This window comes from Pollicipes pollicipes, unplaced genomic scaffold (genome assembly GCF_011947565.3).
Source record: "Pollicipes pollicipes isolate AB1234 unplaced genomic scaffold, Ppol_2.1 Scaffold_2555;HRSCAF=2994_pilon_pilon_pilon, whole genome shotgun sequence".
Classification (NCBI taxonomy): domain Eukaryota; kingdom Metazoa; phylum Arthropoda; class Thecostraca; order Pollicipedomorpha; family Pollicipedidae; genus Pollicipes; species Pollicipes pollicipes.
Window position 1 is genome coordinate 686,863 of NW_023596136.1, and position 19,270 is coordinate 706,132.

Genomic DNA, 19,270 nt, shown 5'->3' on the forward strand with positions numbered 1-19,270 from the left:
ACACGCGTGTTTCTGTGCAGATCAGGGGATCGGTGTGGCCTTGTGGCACCAACACTAACCGGCGCTGTCTCGTGTCCACAGATGATCGTGTTCGCCGTGGTGGCTTCGGCCCTGGCTGCGCCTCAGAACCAGCCCCAGGTCAACATCGTTAGCCAGTCGTTCGACCAGGATGAGCAGGGCAACTACAACTACCAGTACCAGCTGGACAACGGACAGAGTGTGAGTCGTCGGGCTACCCCCCCCCCCCCCTCTCCCCCCCCCCTGCAGTGAGGCGGACCACCAAACCGGCCGGGGCTGCGGACGCCGGTGGACGCTCTAGACCACAAGAACCACAAGTGCTTGCGTCGGATGGGTTTCCACACTTATTTAAACAGTCGGGAATAAGTTGACAGCTGCGTGGAAAACGCTTCTGGGTGTTCCAGCCTTATAAAAGTGCTCAGTTCATCTGTGGCGAGGCATGAACATAAGGTTTTTCATTTAGGGGCATACATTTAGCATAGAAAAGTAATCGCTTGATAGTTGAGCCCAGTTTCGCCCAATGCGACTAGTGACACGTGCGTTGCAGCTTGCGCTATGCCCCCGTCTGGTCCCCTCCGACCACTAGCTGCTCCCTTTCGTGACTCGTTACAGCAGGCTTGCCAATAGTTTACCACACCAAGGCCAGCCAGCGTCGATTGGTATTCTACAGGAGGCTGTTGAATATTCTCCTTTTTGTCATTTCAACGTTCAATTTATGCGGCCTTTGGCTGTTTTCTAATCACCGTTGTCACTGACGCCGATAAGGGCACAGCATCAACAAGCCGCTGTACACTCGTAACCTGACCTGACCTAACCTAACCTGATTTACCGCAGGCGGAGGAGGCCGGCACCGTGCTGCCCGGCCCCGAGCCCGAGACTGGCTCGATCGACGTGCAGGGCTCGTACACCTTCGTCGCCGACGACGGCAACACGTACTCGGTGTCGTACGCGGCCAACGAGGGAGGCTTCCAGCCGGATGCGCCGCACCTGCCCGTGGCGCCGGCGCAGATTGCTGAGTACGAGCAGCTGCGGGCCGACCACCCGGAGCTGTTCTGGGCCGAGACCCAGTAGTGGGACCGCCGGCCGCGGCCGCTAACTCCTTTGTGATCAGTCCCTGCCATGCGTTGTTACGTACCTTTCCGTTTTCATATGTACCTGGGTTTATCCGTCTTCCCCGCTCGTGAATAGACCGAGTGGGTTAAAGCTTTCTGTTGTTACTGTACAGAAACCTGCTCTCAATATATGCCATCGCATTAACCTCTGCTTGTTCTATATGGGCCAGCTAGTCACCTTCAATTTGAGGTACTATGTATACCTCAAACGGCAGCGAAGACGAAACCGTGGGCACGGCAGGTAGATATGGACGAGTACAACTTACCATCTGATACACATTTGCGTTTTCGGGTGGCCTGGTCGTGGAACTCTTAAGTTAATCACCAATGGAGCGTTAATACGTTTTTAAAGAAAACTGCACCGTGAAGAGCAAAGCTGATGCTTCATGAATGCATTTGCAGTTCAAAGTGATACAAGCGCAAAAACGATACAGAACCGTACCGATCTTCACAGGCTGGGACAATTGCATATAGCCACCGGATAGCAGCTTAGGTCAGTTTAAGAGTAAGGTCAGGCGCTGCTTTTGTACTTGTCCGATTCAACAAATGCCAAAAACAGTACACTGAACTCAAACACTGTGCTTGGTTGAATTGACACAACGACCGCATTTTATCGAAAGCACATAATGATTTGCACTAGGCGTAGAAACCTTTCCCAAAAAAGTGTTGAGGGGGGAGGCAGGCTAAGGACACACGAAAGGACACACACTTCCTTGAAGACTAGCCCAGTGACCGTGCAAGGTCGGGGATAAAGATGAAAAGCACTGTCCACTCTTAACTCATATAACATATGTTGGAAATCAGAAAGCGCCCAGGTGATCACGCTACACATGCATCTATTGTTGTTTTCTGCTGGTGCGTGACTAAATCTATTCGGCTCATCCGTACCATTCGACAAACAAGAGTGGCTTATTGCAAACCTTGCAAAACTTATTCGTCCGTTTAAACATGGTTTCCCCTCGGGAGAACAAATTCCACGAGCGGAAAGGCACCTTAAGCTTATGCCGTTCCCGCAGTTGTGTTCAATTGGTTCTGACTTTCCTTTGGCAGACATGGCAGATACCAATCGTTGGGCGACGAAAGGGCCTTTACGGTTACACGACATGACGGGGACAAAGCAGTCGAGGACTCATACAAGGTTTTCCCGGACGGTTGCATCCAACATTTTTGGACGAGATGCGCATATCGGTAGTCTCAAACATTTTTCTCTGGAGCCTGCTTGGGCTAAACTAAACAGAGAAAGGCTCATACATTTTTGAAAAATACTGACATGTATTTCGTGACTGGGCACAAGCAGCTCCAAATGACGGATGCCGACGCCCTTCTTCTCCAAGACTTTGCTGGTGTGGGACTATTCAACTTCACCGTTTGACAAAGTCTGCTTGTTGGCATAGTGCGCCGAATCATGACATCTAGACAAACGCATTGCACGCGCTGTGGGGCTTTATGGTACATGATGCTGCTCTGTTTTGTCATTGTCCGACAAACTAACGGAAGGAACCGCTGTCACCGCAAACCACAGCCGTTCAGAAATGCCTCCCGCAAACCCACGGTGTCCCATCGTTGTTGCTAGCCGTAGTGGTTGGCGGCATACACTTGAACACGCCGGTGCTCTCTGAAAATATTTTCTCCACATATAAATGCGTTGGAAAAGGCTGAGTACCATATGCTTATTATGTCTGCCATATGTCCCAACGGAAAGAATGTGACCCACCTCGCACCGGCTCGCTTGAGTAGCTGTATGCACATATTTGACTACGTCACCCACATGTTTCTGTTATCTTCTGTGTAAATCAATAAATGTATAGCCGGACTGCAATAATAATTGGGTGAATGTCTGCTGATGTTTATGAAGTCACAAACAAGCGTACAAAGTATACTTTTCGATGTTCTTTGTGCCAGTTTATTTAACCCAACTATGCACTACCTATTTACTTACGCAGCTGTTTTGCACATTTTCCCACCGTCACCAGCCCACCTCACACGAGGGCTACCGAATGATCATCAATCGTAAGCTTGCATCAGCACGTGGTTAGCTGGTACCGCGCGACATTAACGGCGCATCAGTGGCACGGGAATCAGCGTGGCCGCCTGCTTATTCAGCGAGCTTGACCCGTGGTAGCACCTGGAGAGGCAGCAGCCTGCAGCCGCGAGACACCTGGCCGCCAGTCTGCGCCCCTTTCATGTCTTTGCACCGGACTTTACGCAACGTGTGCCGAAGTCCTTTCACTGGTGGTGTTAAGATCGGGACGGGGTAAGACCTGACGATACACTAAACAAGTAGGCCCCCGTTGATTCTCGACCTCCTGTATTGGCTTAGGGAGCTGTCTCTTGTAGTTTACACGACCGTGTGTGCAAAGCTAGCAATAACCTGTACATCAGCCGTCTTCAAAATGACAATCCAGTGACGTTGTCTTGAAAGGCTGTCTCAGCCGACTGCAGCGATAATCAGTACTGCATTTCCATACGTCGATCAACTTACTGGTACTACATATTACGTAACAACGAACGCTGCAGCCTGCGACGCAGGTAAATAAAGTTTCAAAGTTATTCACATTCGTGCTCACAAGTGTCATTTTGTGTTACTTTGGGAAGGCAGCTGCCCCCCCCCCCTCCGGTTTAGTCTGCCCCCCCCCCCCCTCCAACGGGAAGTTTGGTCGCTCAGCTTTCTGGAGAGTAAGTGCGTATAGGATATTACATGTTGGAGCTCTACATTTTGTCAATTCACAGAAGGCTTCTACGAACTGTTTCACAGGTAAAGGATCCAAAAAAAATGAAAGCTGTGATATCATGCTTAGTTTCGTGCACCTGATTGAGCAATTCACGCTGTCAACGCCCCGCGGTAGTTACGCGTTTCTTTCATGTTTTTCCTGCATGCTGCGTGTTCCCGATAACACGATGTATATATATATATATATATATATATATATTCTTTGTTTACTACGGTCTAGTTTGTGCTGTTATGGAAGTGCTTTAGCATTATTCAGCGATGATGACTCACGTCATTGAGACCGCAACAGCCGCGTTATTTTGCCACGGCGCCTTATCGAAAAATGAAAACAAAGCGTTATCAAGTTATGAGCCGACAACATTCGGATGAGAACTTGAAAGATATCATTCACTTCAACCTAAAACATTGACTGAACAGTCGCAAAACCTGACGGTACATCCACCGCGCCTTGCGGCAATCAACCGGATTTTCATGGCAAACATTATTAGTTGTGTATGTCATCATGCACTCTTTGCTCATGAAGCCGAGTACGTCTGATAAGGTCTAAAGCCACATAACCCGGACTCTACGTGGGTTACTGAAACCTGGTTTCGACGATCGACGCCAAACAAATTTAGAGTGATACCCAACGACAAAATCTTCCGACGAGATAGAGCGAGCAAACGTATTAGTCCAGGGCTGTATTTTCCTATTCTGTTGGGGAGCGGAATGGGACCCCAACTCCCTAGCGTTATTGAGAGGGAATTCGGCCATGTTCAGGAAGTAGCCCGTCTTTTAGTGTATTTGGTGTCAGATTTTTCCCGTTTCGCCTCACCAATCTTAGTTTGTGAAGCTGTATTCCTTTGATGGAGTGTTAACGTCCTTGACATGCGAAAGATTTGTCGTCAGATTAAATTCCCCGGTCAGGCCTGGGACTTAGTGCCCATTTCCCAAGCAGAGACAGGGCCGAGGTCGGCCTGGGACAGTGCTTGAGAGACCCGCAGAGGAGCCGAAGAGCCCCTCGGGACCGATGATCAAGTGCCCGATTGGAGTGCACGAAGTCAGGACCGGGCGATCAAATGTCAGTCAGAGAGCCTATCGCAACGATTGGGGACGCCCCGGGACAAAGCTGCTCTCTATTTTGGTCAAATACTACCAACAGTCGGCTCCGTGTCTGTCTGAGCCCTGGGTGCCCATTTTCCAAACAGGGACAATTTCAGAGCCCGCAGTTTTGGTTGGTCGGCACGCTTAAAGCAATGAAGGCTTCTTGGTTGATCAGAGGCCCACAGTGCCTATGAGAGGGCCCAATGTTTGCAGGGTGCCCCGAGTCGGTCAGGGCAACAATTGTTTGACAGGGAAAGGAACAGCACCTTGGAACAACGTACAAATCTGCTCGTTTTTAACACGATTCTTACGGCTTCTTTTTGCATAGAAGCCGTATATATTCCCATTTTGACATCTTGTCCAAGGCACACACAAAATACGGGCCTGTGTGGGCATGCGTTGCAAAGTGGAGTACGTTTTGCAGTGCAGTTTTCAAATGATGTCCAATGTTATAACCCAGTGAGAATGTGCCCTTCGTGCTAGCGTAAAGGCTTCAAGTTTATACCACATCATGGTTGTTGTTCATAAGTCCCTGTAATGACGAATATTGTTCTGTCGTTGAACCCATAAATCCGCATTCATTTCAACGAAAATACTCCCCTTCTTCAACAATGAATGGACACTGTATTATGAGTGCCCAGCAGGCTGCTTTCCCAATGAGCGGACATACTAGATCATTGACAAACTTCAAGTTTTACAATCACAACATAAAAACACGCCTCGATCCTCTCCACTAAATAACCACAAGTGCTGTGAAGACAGTTCGGGTGCGAGTGTGCGTGGTTAGAGCAATGGCTGCCATTTCCGTGCCGCCGGCCTCAGGGGCGATCCCAGGTACACCCCTGGTCCTGATGGCCCTGCTCGCACACCGCAAGGCTGTCCTCGGGCCGCTCACCCATCTCCGCCGCCACCGCCCGGAAGATGGAGTCTCGGTTGGCAGCCGAGAGGCTCCATGGCCAACGGCCGCCACAGTGAGAGCCGGGGTGGCGTATAAAAGCACCGGCTACCAAGCGATAGGCAACAGTCTCTCGACGCATTCAGCTCGTGACCCCAACTCACACCGCGCAGCCATGAAGCTGGTGAGTGTTGAAGGGGCCGGTTAGAAACAGCGGTGGCCGCCAGGCGGCAGGGCAATTGGGACGGGCGAGACCTGTCGGTGACATGGAGGCGAAACCTGAGGGACTCAAACAAGTGCTGATGACAAACAGCTAAACTATTTATGATTTTCATGAGCCTTCTATATATAGACCTGATCATCACTTCATTAAATCAAATTTAAAGATAGACTGTGAGAAAGATAGAGAGCTGTTTCTTGTCTGTATTATTTCTATTTGACCTACTTTAAGCCTGTGCCTACTGCTCCCCCTTTAGGGTCAAGCCGCCAAGAAGTTCCCAGTTGTACTTTATCAGTCTAGGTGTACCTCGCCTCGGCGGCGCGGCCGTACACACGTGTTTCTGTGCAGATCAGGGGATCGGTGTGGCCTTGTGGCACCAACACTGACCTGCGCTGTCCCGTGTCCACAGATGATCGTGTTCGCCGTGGTGGCTTCGGCCCTGGCTGCGCCCCAGAACCAGCCCCAGGTCAACATCGTTAGCCAGTCGTTCGACCAGGACGAGCAGGGCAACTACAACTACCAATACCAGCTGGACAACGGACAGAGTGTGAGTCGTCGGGCTACCCCCCCCCCCCCCCCCCCTGCAGTGAGGCGGACCACCGGACTGGCTGGGGTTGTCGATGCCGGTGGACGCTCTAGACCACAAGAACCACAAACGCTGACGCCAGACGGGTCCCCAGACTTATTTAAACAGTCGGGAATAATTTGACAGCTTCGTGGAGAAAGCTTCTGGATGTTCCAGCCTTATAAGAGTGCTCAATTCATCTGTGACGAGGCATGAGCATAAAGTGTTTCATTTAGGGGGCACGCATTTAGCATAGAGAAGCAATCGCTTGACAGTTGAGCCCAGTTTCGCCCAATACGACTAGTGACATGTGTGTTGCAGCCTGCGCTATGCCCCCGTCTGGTCCCCTCCGACCACTAGCTGCTCCCTTTCGTGACTCGTTACAGCAGGCTGGCCAATAGTTTACCACGCCAAAGTCAGCCGACGCCGATCGGTATTCTACATGAGGCTGTTGAATATTCTCCTTTTTGTCATTTCAACGTTCAGTTTATGGCGGCCTTTGGCTGTTTTCTAATCACCATTGTCACTGACGCCGATAAGGGCACAGCATCAACGAGCCGGCGTACACTCACAACCTGACCTGACCTGACCTAACCTATCTTACCGCAGGCGGAGGAGGCCGGCACCGTGCTGGCCGGCCCCGAGCCCGAGACCGGCTCGATCGACGTGCAGGGCTCGTACACCTTCGTCGCCGACGACGGCAACACGTACTCGGTGTCGTACGCGGCCAACGAGGGAGGCTTCCAGCCAGATGCGCCGCACCTGCCCGTGGCGCCGGCGCAGATTGCTGAGTACGAGCAGCTGCGGGCCGACCACCCGGAGCTGTTCTGGGCCGAGACCCAGTAGTGGGACCGCCGGCCGCGGCCGCTAACTCCTTTGTGATCAGTCCCCTGCCATGCGTTGTTACGTATCCTTCCGTTTTCGTATGTACCTGGGTTTATCCGTCTTCCCCGGTCGCGAATAGACCGAATGGGTTAAAGCTCTCTGTTGTTACTGTACAGGAACCTGCTTTCAATATATGCCATCGCATCAAGATTTGTTTGTTCATTATGGGCCAGCAAGTCACCTTCCATATGAGATACCACGTATGCCTCTAACAGCAGCGAAGACAAAACCGTGGGCACGGCAGGTAGATATGGATGAGTACAAATTAGCGTCTGATGCACATTCTAGTTTTCGGGTGGTTTGGTCGGGGACCTCTAAGTTAATCATCAATGGGGCGTTAATACTTTTTTAAAAGAAAACTGCTCCGTGGCATTTATAATGAAGTGCAAAGCTGATACTTCATGAATGCATTTACAATTTAAAGTGATACGAAAAAGCGACATAGAACTGAACCGATCTTCACTGGCTGGGGCAGTTGCATATAGCCACTGGATAACAGCCTACGTCACTTCAATGGTAAGGTTAGGTACTGCTTATGTACTTGTCCCATTTAATATTGTCAAAAACAAGACATTTATCACTAACATTGTAATTGGTTGAATTGATACAACGACCGCACCTTATCGAAAGCACAAAATGATTTACACTGGGCGTAGAAACCTTTCCAAAGGTGTGTTGAGGGGGAGGCAGGCTAAGGACATGCTAAAGGTACATTTCGCAGCATGACAGCCCCGTCTAGTTTTTGTTTGCTAGCCGGTTTGTGGGCGATGAAACTTCACTATTATGCATGACCGTGTCAAAGAACTTAATGACTTGCAAAAGATTCCCCCGGACAGTGACATCCAAAATTTTTGGGCAAAAGGCGCAAACTGGGATTCTCAAACATCTATCTGTGCAGCTGTATGGGGTAAACTAAACAAGACATGGCTAACACATTTTTGAGAAATACCGACATGTATTTCGTGTGTCAGCACAAGCAGCTCCAACTGACGGAAGGCAACATCCTTCTTCTAAACATTGCTGGCGTGGGACTATCAAACTTCAACTATCAAACACGCCAAGGCTATCAAATAATCATCAATCGTATGATTTCATCAGCACGTGGTCAGTTGTTACCGCGCGACAATGACAACGCATGAGTGACGCAGACGTCACCGTGGCCGCCTGTTTATTCAGTGAACTTGACCCGTGGTAGCAACTGGAGAGGCGGCAGCCTGCAATCTCGTGACACCTGGCCACCAGGCTGCGCCCCCTCCATGCCTCTGTACCGGGCTCTACGCGATGTGTGCCGAAGTCTTTTCATTGATGCGACGGAGCAAGATCTGACATTGCACTAAACAAGCATGCCCTGCTGTTTCCCGACATTTTGCATTTGCCTAGAGTAGAGCTGTCTTTTGTAGTTTTACATGGCGGTGAGTACAAATCTGACAATAACCTGCGCTTCACCGTCTTCCAAATTACCGCCAGGTGATGTTGTCCGGACGACTGCAGCAATAATCAGTACTGCATTTCCACACGTTGATTAGATTACTGGTGCCATCGTACCAACGAACGCTGCAGTCTGCGACGCGAACAACCACAATTTCAAAATAATTTCACCCTTGTGCTGTGGGGAAGATGTGCCTTGTTCGCTGGACGTGTGCTAGCAGGCATGCTCCTCTTCGCAGTTTATCTATGAAGGCGCTGCTTTTTATTTTAGTTACCCTTTTGTTGGTGCAAGTCTTAGTTGTGCTCACTCAAGTCGAGTGCTTAATTCCACACATCAATCAGAATTTCTGATATTTGAACCGAAATGTACCATTGCCTTAAAAAAGTAGCCAATATGCTCGGTGTCCAGGTCAATGAAATTTGCTGTTTTAGTGCGAACTGAACCTATGGCCGTTTTGATAGAAAGCGGACACAACGAAATATTTGTGATGCATGCTGGACATGACAATTAAGAGCCAAGTTTCTGACGTGTCGTACCATAGTGCATGTAGTTGTGTTAAAGGAAACGGCTGCTCCTTGGTTATGCTTTGAGATCCGGAGGATGATAGCTCTTTGCAGACACCATTTCGCGGTGAAAATACTGGATAAAATATTCTACTCTCTACTGTCATACTCGGCGCAAAATGACCCTAGAAGTCGACGCGCCCTAAAACCCCAATCGTCATCATACTTTCATACTCACAAGTAAATGTTTGTTAATAATCGCCTTCATAGGACAACTGGTTGGATGTGACCACCACTAAGGCTTTTGAGAGTGTCTTTCCAGAATACCATTCAATCGTGTTCAATTTTTCGTAGCCTAGGGGCATCCGTTTTGCGGGGTTTTACACCCAAAACATGTGTCTGGTTCTCCTAGCTTTGGAGCAGCGGCGGTCTTTGAAGAACATTGCACGGCGCTCTACGGCCGGCGGCGACCGACGATGACGCGGAACTCGCCGGGCGCGCCGACGTTGTTACATTAGCTAAGTTATGAGCTCTCACTGTCTTGTTGTCACACGTAGGACACACACGTTTTACTCAAAATTACACAAAAACACAATTCTATTTCTGAACCTCGCACACATAATTGGGTCAAGTATTGACCTCACAGCATACAAACTAAAACCAATGGCGAGTTCTGGTATTACAATTTATCCACTTCGCTCGTATTTTCCTCCAAACCCAGTCTTCACTAGTTTGTAAATGCCGGGAGGTCGCATCAACCCCCTCCCCCTTCCTATCAGTCTGCGGTATGAAAACGGCGGATCAGAGCAAGACTTAAGTATGACTGAGTTCGGTTCCTTCTGATAAGCACAAAGATAAACAAATAAAACGAGATCTCGGTGAAATGATGGAGTTTGCAATGACCTCAAACATAAAAAACACCGTGTGATCGTAAAGACATGACTGGCGTATGATGCATTGATTGATTCAATCGGTTTGAACAGCTATAGCGTGCCAATGTGTCCGCTCTGTATCATATGCTACACAACTCTACACGAATATATGCAGTTAATACGCATGAATGTCCTCATTGTAATAAAGCTAAACTTTGTGGAAAATTGGCTCCACTCTTTTACAAATTTCGATGAAAAACACTATGCGGCCTTTGCGCGAAGGCCACAAATGAAAGCCAAACAGCGTAGAAGCATTTGGCTCAAAATACCAGTTTTAACTGGAGATGGCGTTTCACGAAACACATTTCAAATAAAACGGTGTTTGCGTAGTACGGGAAAGATGAGTGTCCTCTAAAACGTACCAAAATATTCCTTTTGAGAGCTCAAAACAACGTTCAAATGTTCTCTATTTTATCCTGATGCTAATGACGTCTTTTTGTTTAGCACCTTTTTTGTATTTCCACTTTGACATGTTTACCAAGGTACACACACAACATGTGTCTGTGTCGGTATCCGTTGTGAAGTGGCGTGCGTTTACGGTGCAGTTTTCGCATTAAGTGTAATGATAAAGTGCAGGGATAATTTTATCCTCAATGCACACATGAAGGCTTTATGGTTATTCTACATTACGGGTGATGTCTATAAATTGATTTAACGACAATTTGTCCATTGTTGAACCCATGAGACCGCAGAACTTTTCAACGGACATGCTTCCCTTTTTTGACGAGGATTTAACACTGCATGCTAGTGAGAACCCAGCAGGCTGCTTCCCCGTTTAGCCAAAATACTTGATCAGTGACATACCGAGAAAAGTACGATCACAATTAAAAAAGAAGTACACATGCCTCCCATCCTCTCCACTAAATAACCACAACTGCTGTGGAGACAGTTCGGCTGCGAGTGTGTGTAGTTGTAGCAATGGCTGCCCTTCCCGTGCTGTCGGCCTCAGGTGCAACCTCAGGTGCACCCCTGGTCATGATGGCCCTGCTCGCACGCCGCAGGGCTGTCCTCGGGCCGCTCACCCATCTCCGCCGCCTCCGCCCGGAAGATGGAGCCTCGGTTGGCATCCGAGAGGCTCCATGGCCAACGGCCGCCACAGTGAGAGCCGGGGTGGCGTATAAAAGCACCGGCCACCAAGCGATAGGCAACAGTCTCTCGACGCACTCAGCTCGTGACCCCAACTCACACCGCGCAGCCATGAAGCTGGTGAGTGTTGAAAGGGCCGGTTAGAGCCAGCGGTGGCCGCCAGGTGGCAGGGCGATTGGAACTGGCGAAGTCTGTCGCTGACTTGGCAGCGAAACGTGAGGGACTCAAACAAGTGCTGATGACGAAACGCTAAACTATCTATGATTTTCATGGACGTTCTATACATTGAACCTGATCATCACTTAATGAAATGCAATTTAAAGATAGAGTGTGAGAAAGGGAATGAGCTGTTTCTTGTCTGGATTATTTCCCTCTGACCTCATTTAAGCCAGTGTCTACCGCTCCCCCTTTAGGGTAAAGCCGCCAAGAAGTTCCCAGTTGTACTTTATCAGTCTAGATGTACCTCGCCTCGGCGGCGCGGCCGCACACGCGTGTTTCTGTGCAGATCAGGGGATCGGTGTGGCCTTGTGGCACCAACACTGACCGGCGCTGTTTCGTGTCCACAGATGATCGTGTTCGCCGTGGTGGCTTCGGCCCTGGCTGCGCCCCAGAACCAGCCCCAGGTCAACATCGTTACCCAGTCGTTCGACCAGGATGAGCAGGGAAACTACAACTACCAGTTCCAGCTGGACAACGGACAGAGTGTGAGTCGCCGGTCCTCCCACCCCCCCCCCCCCCCCCCCTCCTCACTGCAGGGGCAGACCCTCCATAGAGTCCACCCCTGCAGTGAGGCGGACCACCGGACTGGCTAGGGTTGTCGATGCCGGTGGACGCTTTAGACCACAAGAACCACAAGCGCTTACGCCGGACAGGTCCGCACACTTATGTAAACAGTCGCGAATAATTTAACACTTTCTTGAAGAAAGCTTCTGAATGCGCCAGATTTACAGATGTGCTCAGTTTATCTGCGACGAGATATGAGCACAACGTGCTTTGTTTAAGTGGCAAGCCTTTAGCTTAAAAAAGTAAATGCTTGCCGAATGATCCCAGTTTCACACAACACGACTAGTGACATGTGTTGCAGCTACACTGTGTCCCCATCTGGTCCCCTCCGACCACTAGCTGCTCCCTTTCGCGGTCGTTTCAGAATGCTGGCCAATAAACCACTCAACCTGGATCAGTCGTTGTCGATCGGCATTCTACATGAGACTGCTTAATATTCTCCTTTTTGTCATCTCAGTGTTCAGTTTATGGCGGCCTTTGGCTGTTTTTTAATCCCCATTGTCACTGACGCCGATGAGGGCACAACATCAACAAGCCGGTGTACACTCACAACCTGACCTGACCTGACCTAACCTGACTTACCGCAGGCGGAGGAGGCCGGCACCGTGCTGCCCGGCCCCGAGCCCGAGACCGGCTCGATCGACGTGCAGGGCTCGTACACCTTCGTCGCCGACGACGGCAACACGTACTCGGTGTCGTACGCGGCCAACGAGGGAGGCTTCCAGCCGGATGCGCCGCACCTGCCCGTGGCGCCGGCGCAGATTGCTGAGTACGAGCAGCTGCGGGCCGACCACCCGGAGCTGTTCTGGGCCGAGACCCAGTAGTGGGACCGCCGGCCGCGGCCGCTAACTCCTTTGTGATCAGTCTCCTGCCATGCGTTGTTACGTATCCTTCCGTTTTCGTATGTACCTGGGTTTATCCGTCTTCCCCGCTCGCGAATAGACCGAGTGGGTTAAAGCTTTCTGTTGTTACTGTACAGAACATCTGCTTTCAATATATGCCATCGCATTAAGATTTGTTTGCTCATTATGGGCCAGCAAGTCACCTTCCATATGAGATACCACGTATACCTCTAACAGCAGCGAAGACGAAACCGTGGGCACGGCAGGTAGATATGGATGAGCACAAATTAGCGTCTGATGCACATTCTAGTTTTCGGGTGGTTTGGTCGGGGACCTCTAAGTTAATCATCAATGGGGCGTTAATACTTTTTTAAAAGAAAACTGCTCCGTGGCATTTATAATGAAGTGCAAAGCTGATACTTCATGAATGCATTTACAATTTAAAGTGATACGAAAAAGCGACATAGAACTGAACCGATCTTCACTGGCTGGGGCAGTTGCATATAGCCACTGGATAACAGCCTACGTCACTTCAATGGTAAGGTTAGGTACTGCTTATGTACTTGTCCCATTTAATATTGTCAAAAACAAGACATTGATCACTAACATTGTAATTGGTTGAATTGATACAACGACCGCATCTTATCGAAAGCACAAAATGATTTACACTGGGCGTAGAAACCTTTCCAAAGGTGTGTTGAGGGGGAGGCAGGCTAAGGACATGCTAAAGGTACATTTCGCAGCATGACAGCCCCGTCTAGTTTTTGTTTGTTGGCCAGTTTGTGGGCGGTGAAACTTCACTATTATGCATGACCGTGTCAAAGAACTTAATGACTTGCAAAAGATTCCCCCGGACAGTGACATCCAAAATTTGTGGGCAAAAGGCGCAAACTGGGATTCTCAAACATCTATCTGTGCAGCTGTATGGGGTAAACTAAACAAGACATGGCTAATACATTTTTGAGAAATACCGACATGTATTTCGTGTGTCAGCACAAACAGCTCCAACTGACTGAAGGCAACATCCTTCTTATCCTAAACATTGCTGGCGTGGGACTATCAAACTTCAACTATCAAACACCCTAAGGTATCGAACAATCATCAATCGTATGCTTTCATCAGCACGTGGTCAGCTGTTACCGCGCGACAATGACAACGCATGAGTGACGCAGACGTCACCGTGGCCGCCTGTTTATTCAGTGAACTTGACCCGTGGTAGCAACTGGAGAGGCGGCAGCCTGCAATCTCGAGACACCTGGCCACCAGGCTGCGCCCCCTCCATGCCTCTGTACCGGGCTTTACGCAATATGTGCCGAAGTCTTTTCATTGATGCGACGGAGCAAGATCTGACATTGCACTAAACAAGCATGCCCTGCTGTTTCCCGACCTTCCGCATTTGCCTAGAGTAGAGCTGTCTTCTGTAGTTTTACATGGCGTTGAGTACAAATCTGACAATAACCTGCGCTTCACCGTCTTCCAAATTACCGCCAGGTGATGTTGTCCGGACGACTGCAGCAATAATCAGTACTGCATTTCCACACGTTGATTAGTTTACTGATGTCATCGCACCAACGAACGCTGCAGTCTGCGACGCGAACAACCACAATTTCAAAGTAATTTCACCCTTGTGCTGTGAGGAAGATGTGCCTTGTTCGCTGGACGTGTGCTAGCAGGCATGCTCCTCTTCGCAGTCAATCTATGAAGGCGCTGCTTTTTATTTTAGTTACCCTTTTGTTGGTGCAAGTCTTAGTTGTGCTCACTCATGTCGAGTGCTTAATTCCACACATAAATCAGAATTGTCTGATATTTGAACCGAAATATACCATTGCTTTACCGAAGTAGCCAATATGCTCGGTGTCCAGGTCAATGAAATTTGCTGTTTTAGTGCGAGCTGAACCTATGGCCGTTTTGATAGAAAGCGGACACAACTAAATATTTGTAATGAATGCTGGACATGACAATTAAGAGTCAAGTTTCTGACGTGTCGTACCATAGTGCATGTAGTTGTGTTAAAGGAAACGGCTGCTCCTTGGTTATGCTTTGAGATCCGGAGGATGATAGCCCTTTACAGACATCATTTCGCGGTGAAAATACTGGATAAAATATTCTACTCTCTACTGTCATACTCGGCGCAAAATGACCCTAGAAGTCGACGCGCCCTAAAACCCCAATCACCATCATACTGTCATACTCACAAGAAATGTTTGTTAATAATCGCCTTCGTAGGGCAGCTGGTTGGATGTGACCACCCCTAAGGCTTTTTGAGAGTGCCTTTCCAGAATACCATTCAATCGTGTTCAATTTTTCGTAGCCTATGGGGCATCCGTTTTGCGGGGTTTTACACCCAAAACATGTGTCTGGTTCTCCTAGCTTTGGAGCAGCGGCGGTCTTTGAAGAACATTGCACGGCGCTCTACGGCCGGCGGCGACCGACGATGACGCGGAACGCGCCCGGCGCGCCGACGTTGTTACATTAGCAAGTTATGTGCTCTCACTGTCTTGCTGTCACACGTAGGACACACACGTTTTACTCAAAATTACACAAAAACACAATTCTATTTCTGAAGCTCGCACACATAATTGGGTTAAGTATTGACCTCACAGCATACAAACTAAAACCAATGGCGAGTTCTGGTAATACAATTTCCCCACTTCGCTCGTATTTTCCTCCAAACCCAGTCTTCACTAGTTTGTAAATGCCGGGAGGTCGCATCAACCCCCTCCCCCTTCCTATCAGTCTGCGGTATGAAAACGGCGAATCAGAGCAAGACTTAAGTATGACTGAGTTCGGTTCCATCTGATAAGCACAAAGATAAACAAATAAAACGAGATCTCAGTGAAATGATGGAGTTTGCAATGACCTCAAACATAAAGGACACTGTGTGATCGTAAAGACATGACTGGCGTATGATGCATTGATTGATTCAATCGGTTTGAACAGCTATAGCGTGCCATTGTGTCCGCTCTGTATCATATGCTGCAGAACTCTACACAAATACATGCAGTTAATACGCATGAAGGTCCTCATTGTATTAAAGCTAAACTTTGTGGAAAATTAGCTCCACTCTTTTTTACAAATTTCGATGAAAAACATTACGCGGCCTTTACGCAAAGGCCACAAATAAAAGGCAAACAGCGTAGAAGCATTTGGCTGAAAATACCAGTTTTAACTGGAGATGGCGTTTCACGAAACACATTTCAAACAAAACGTTGTTCGCGTAGTACGGGAAAGATGAGTGTCCTCTAAAATGTACCGAAATATTCCTTTTGAGAGCTCAAAACAACGTTCAAATGTTCTCCATTACATCCTGATGCTTTTGACGTCTTTTTGTTTAGCACCTTTTTGTATTTCCACTTTGACATGTTTACCAAGGTACACACACAACATGTGTCTGTGTCGGTATCCGTTGTGAAGTGGCGTACGTTTACAGTGCAGTTTTCGCATTAAGTGTAATGATAAACTGCAGGGAGAATTCTATCCTCAATGCACACATGAAGGCTTTATGGTTATTTTACATTACGGGTGTTGTCTATAAGTCGATTTAACGACAATTTGTCCATTGTTGAACCCATGAGACCGTAGAACTTTTCAACGGACATACTTCCCTTTTTTGACGAGGACTTAACACTGCACGTTAGTGAGAAGCCAGCAGGCTGCTTCCCCGTTTAGCCAAAATACTTGATCAGTGACATACCGAGAAAAGTACGATCACAATTAAAAAAAGAGATACACATGCCTCCCATCCTCTCCACTAAATAACCACAAATGCTGTGGAGACAGTTCGGCTGCGAGTGTGTGTAGCTGTAGCAATGGCTGCCCTTCCCGTGCTGTCGGCCTCAGGTGCAACCTCAGGTGCACCCCTGGTCCTGATGGCCCTGCTCGCACACCGCAGGGCTGTCCTCGGGCCGCTCACCCATCTCCGCCGCCACCGCCCGGAAGATGGAGCCTCGGTTGGCAGCCGAGAGGCTCCATGGCCAAAGGCCGCCACAGTGAGGGCCGGGGAAGCGTATAAAAGCACCGGCCACCAAGCGATAGGCAACAGTCTCTCGACGCACTCAGCTCGTGACCCCAACTCACACCGCGCAGCCATGAAGCTGGTGAGTGTTGATGGGGCCGGTTAGAGCCAGCGGTGGCCGCCAGGTGGCAGGGCGATTGGAACTGGCGAAGTCTGTCGCTGACTTGGCAGCGAAACGTGAGGGTCTCAGAGTAGTGCTGATGACGAACAGCTAAACTTTTTATGATCTTCATAGACTTGCTATATATAGAACCTGATCATCACTTAATTGAATTAAATTTAAAGATAGAGTGTGAGAAAGGGAGAGAGCTGTTTTTTGTCTGGATTATTTATCTCTGACCTCATTTAAGCCAGTGTCTACCGCTCCCCCTTTAGGGTAAAGCCGCCAAGAAGTTCCCAGTTGTACTTTATCAGTCTAGATGTACCTCGCCTCGGCGGCGAGGCCGCACACGCGTGTTTCTGTGCAGATCCGGGGATCGGTGTGGCCTTGTGGCACCAACAATGACCGGCGCTGTCTCGTGTCCACAGATGATCGTGTTCGCCGTGGTGGCTTCGGCCCTGGCTGCGCCCCAGAACCAGCCCCAGGTCAACGTCGTCAGCCAGTCATTCGACCAGGACGATCAGGGAAACTACAACTACCAGTACCAGCTGGACAACGGACAGAGTGTGAGTCGTCGGGCTACCCCCCCCCCCCCCCCCCCTGCATTGAGACGGACCACTGAAATGGCTGGGGTTGTCGATGCCGGTGGATGCTTTAGACCACATGAACCACAAGCGCTTACGCCGGACGGGCCCTCACACTTATTTAAACAGTCGGAAATAATTTGACAGCTGCGTTGAGAAAGCTTTTGTATGTTCCAGCCTTATAGAAGTGTTCAATTCATCTGTGAGGAAGCATGAACATAAAGTGCTTCATTTAGGGGGCACGCATTTAGCATAGAGAAGTAATTGCTTGACAATTAAGTTCAGTTGTATTTACAATTACAGTTAAGTTCAAGTTCAACTGACAATTAAGTTCAGTTGGGAAGTAAATGCTTGCCGATTCAGCCCAGTTTTACACAATACGACTAGTGACATGTGTTGCAGCTGCAATGTGTCCCCGTCTGGTCCCCTCCGACCACTAGCTGCTCCCTTTCGTGACCCGTTACAGCAGGCTGACCAATAGTTTACCACGCCAAGGTCAGCCAGCGTCGATTGGTATTCTACAGGAGGCTGTTGAATATTCTTCTTTTTGTCATTTCAACGTTCAGCTTATGGCGGCATTTGGCTGTTTTCTAATCACCATTGTCACTGACGCCGATAAGGGCACAACATCAACAAGCCGGTGTACACTCACAATCTGACCTGACCTGACCTAACCTGACTTACCGCAGGCGGAGGAGGCCGGCACCGTGCTGCCCGGCCCCGAGCCCGAGACCGGCTCGATCGACGTGCAGGGCTCGTACACCTTCGTCGCCGACGACGGCAACACGTACTCGGTGTCGTACGCGGCCAACGAGGGAGGCTTCCAGCCGGATGCGCCGCACCTGCCCGTGGCGCCGGCGCAGATTGCTGAGTACGAGCAGCTGCGGGCCGACCACCCGGAGCTGTTCTGGGCCGAGACCCAGTAGTGGGACCGCCGGCCGCGGCCGCTAACTCATTTGTGATCAGTCCCTGCCATGCGTTGTTACGTACCTTTCCGTTTTCATATGTACCTGGGTTTATCCGTCTTCCCCACTCGTGAATAGACCGAGTGGGTTAAAGCTTTCTGTTGTTACTGTACAGGAACCTGCTCTCAATATATGCCATCGCATTAACCTCTGTTCTATATGGGCCAGCCAGTCACCTTCCATATGAGGTACTATGTATACCTCAAACAGCAGCGAAGACGAAATCGTGGGCACGGCGGGTGGATGTGGACGAGTACAACTTACCATCTGATACACATTTGCGTTTTCTGGTGGCCTGGCCGTGGAACTCGTAAGTTAATCATCAATGGGGCGTTAATACTTTTTAAAGAAAACTGCACCAAGGGATTATAACGAAGAGCAAAGCTGATGCCTCATGAATGCATTTGCAATGTAAAGTGGTACAAAAACAAAAGCGATATAGAACCGCACCGATCTTCACTGGCTGGGACAATTGCATATAGCCACTGGATAGCAGCTTAGGTCATTTTGAGGGTAAGGTTA

General features: G+C 49.2%; 3 protein-coding genes across 4 annotated transcripts in view; all 3 read left to right on the forward strand.

Annotated features, from left to right (window-relative positions):
* LOC119113082 (larval cuticle protein 65Ag1-like) overlaps positions 1 to 1,275 on the forward strand; it is a 1,722-nt gene extending 447 nt beyond the window's left edge. Inside the window, exons 2-3 of the mRNA XM_037237414.1 lie at positions 82 to 219; positions 853 to 1,275. Coding sequence (XP_037093309.1) covers positions 82 to 219; positions 853 to 1,089 — 375 coding nt within the window. The 3' untranslated portion in view covers positions 1,090 to 1,275. The remainder of the gene's footprint in view (positions 1 to 81; positions 220 to 852) is intronic.
* A 4,682-nt stretch (positions 1,276 to 5,957) lies between these two features.
* On the forward strand, positions 5,958 to 13,213 carry LOC119112061 (larval cuticle protein 65Ag1). Of its 2 annotated transcripts, none has more exons than XM_037236052.1 (3): positions 5,958 to 6,023; positions 6,469 to 6,606; positions 12,830 to 13,213. In XM_037236052.1, exons 1-3 carry the CDS (start codon positions 6,015 to 6,017, stop codon positions 13,064 to 13,066), a joined length of 384 nt encoding a protein of 127 aa, XP_037091947.1. In that variant the 5' UTR covers positions 5,958 to 6,014; the 3' UTR covers positions 13,067 to 13,213. The 2 variants fall into 2 exon arrangements, with proteins under 2 accessions (XP_037091947.1, XP_037091938.1); XM_037236043.1 differs by lacking the exon at positions 12,830 to 13,213 and adding an exon at positions 7,234 to 7,586.
* A 3,934-nt stretch (positions 13,214 to 17,147) lies between these two features.
* LOC119113247 (larval cuticle protein 65Ag1-like) lies at positions 17,148 to 18,797 on the forward strand. Its single transcript, XM_037237604.1, has 3 exons — positions 17,148 to 17,181; positions 17,628 to 17,765; positions 18,473 to 18,797. The coding sequence occupies exons 1-3, from the start codon at positions 17,173 to 17,175 to the stop codon at positions 18,707 to 18,709; spliced, it is 384 nt and encodes a 127-aa protein (XP_037093499.1). The 5' UTR covers positions 17,148 to 17,172; the 3' UTR covers positions 18,710 to 18,797.
* The last annotated feature ends 473 nt before the right edge of the window (positions 18,798 to 19,270 follow it).

What these genes read in the sequence shown, in the direction of transcription:
- LOC119112061 (XM_037236052.1), top strand. An exon ending in AGCTGGACAACGGACAGAGT is followed by an intron (nt 6,607 to 12,829) that starts GTGAGTCGTCGG and finishes GACTTACCGCAG; the next exon opens with GCGGAGGAGGCCGGCACCGT.
- LOC119113247 (XM_037237604.1), top strand. An exon ending in AGCTGGACAACGGACAGAGT is followed by an intron (nt 17,766 to 18,472) that starts GTGAGTCGTCGG and finishes GACTTACCGCAG; the next exon opens with GCGGAGGAGGCCGGCACCGT.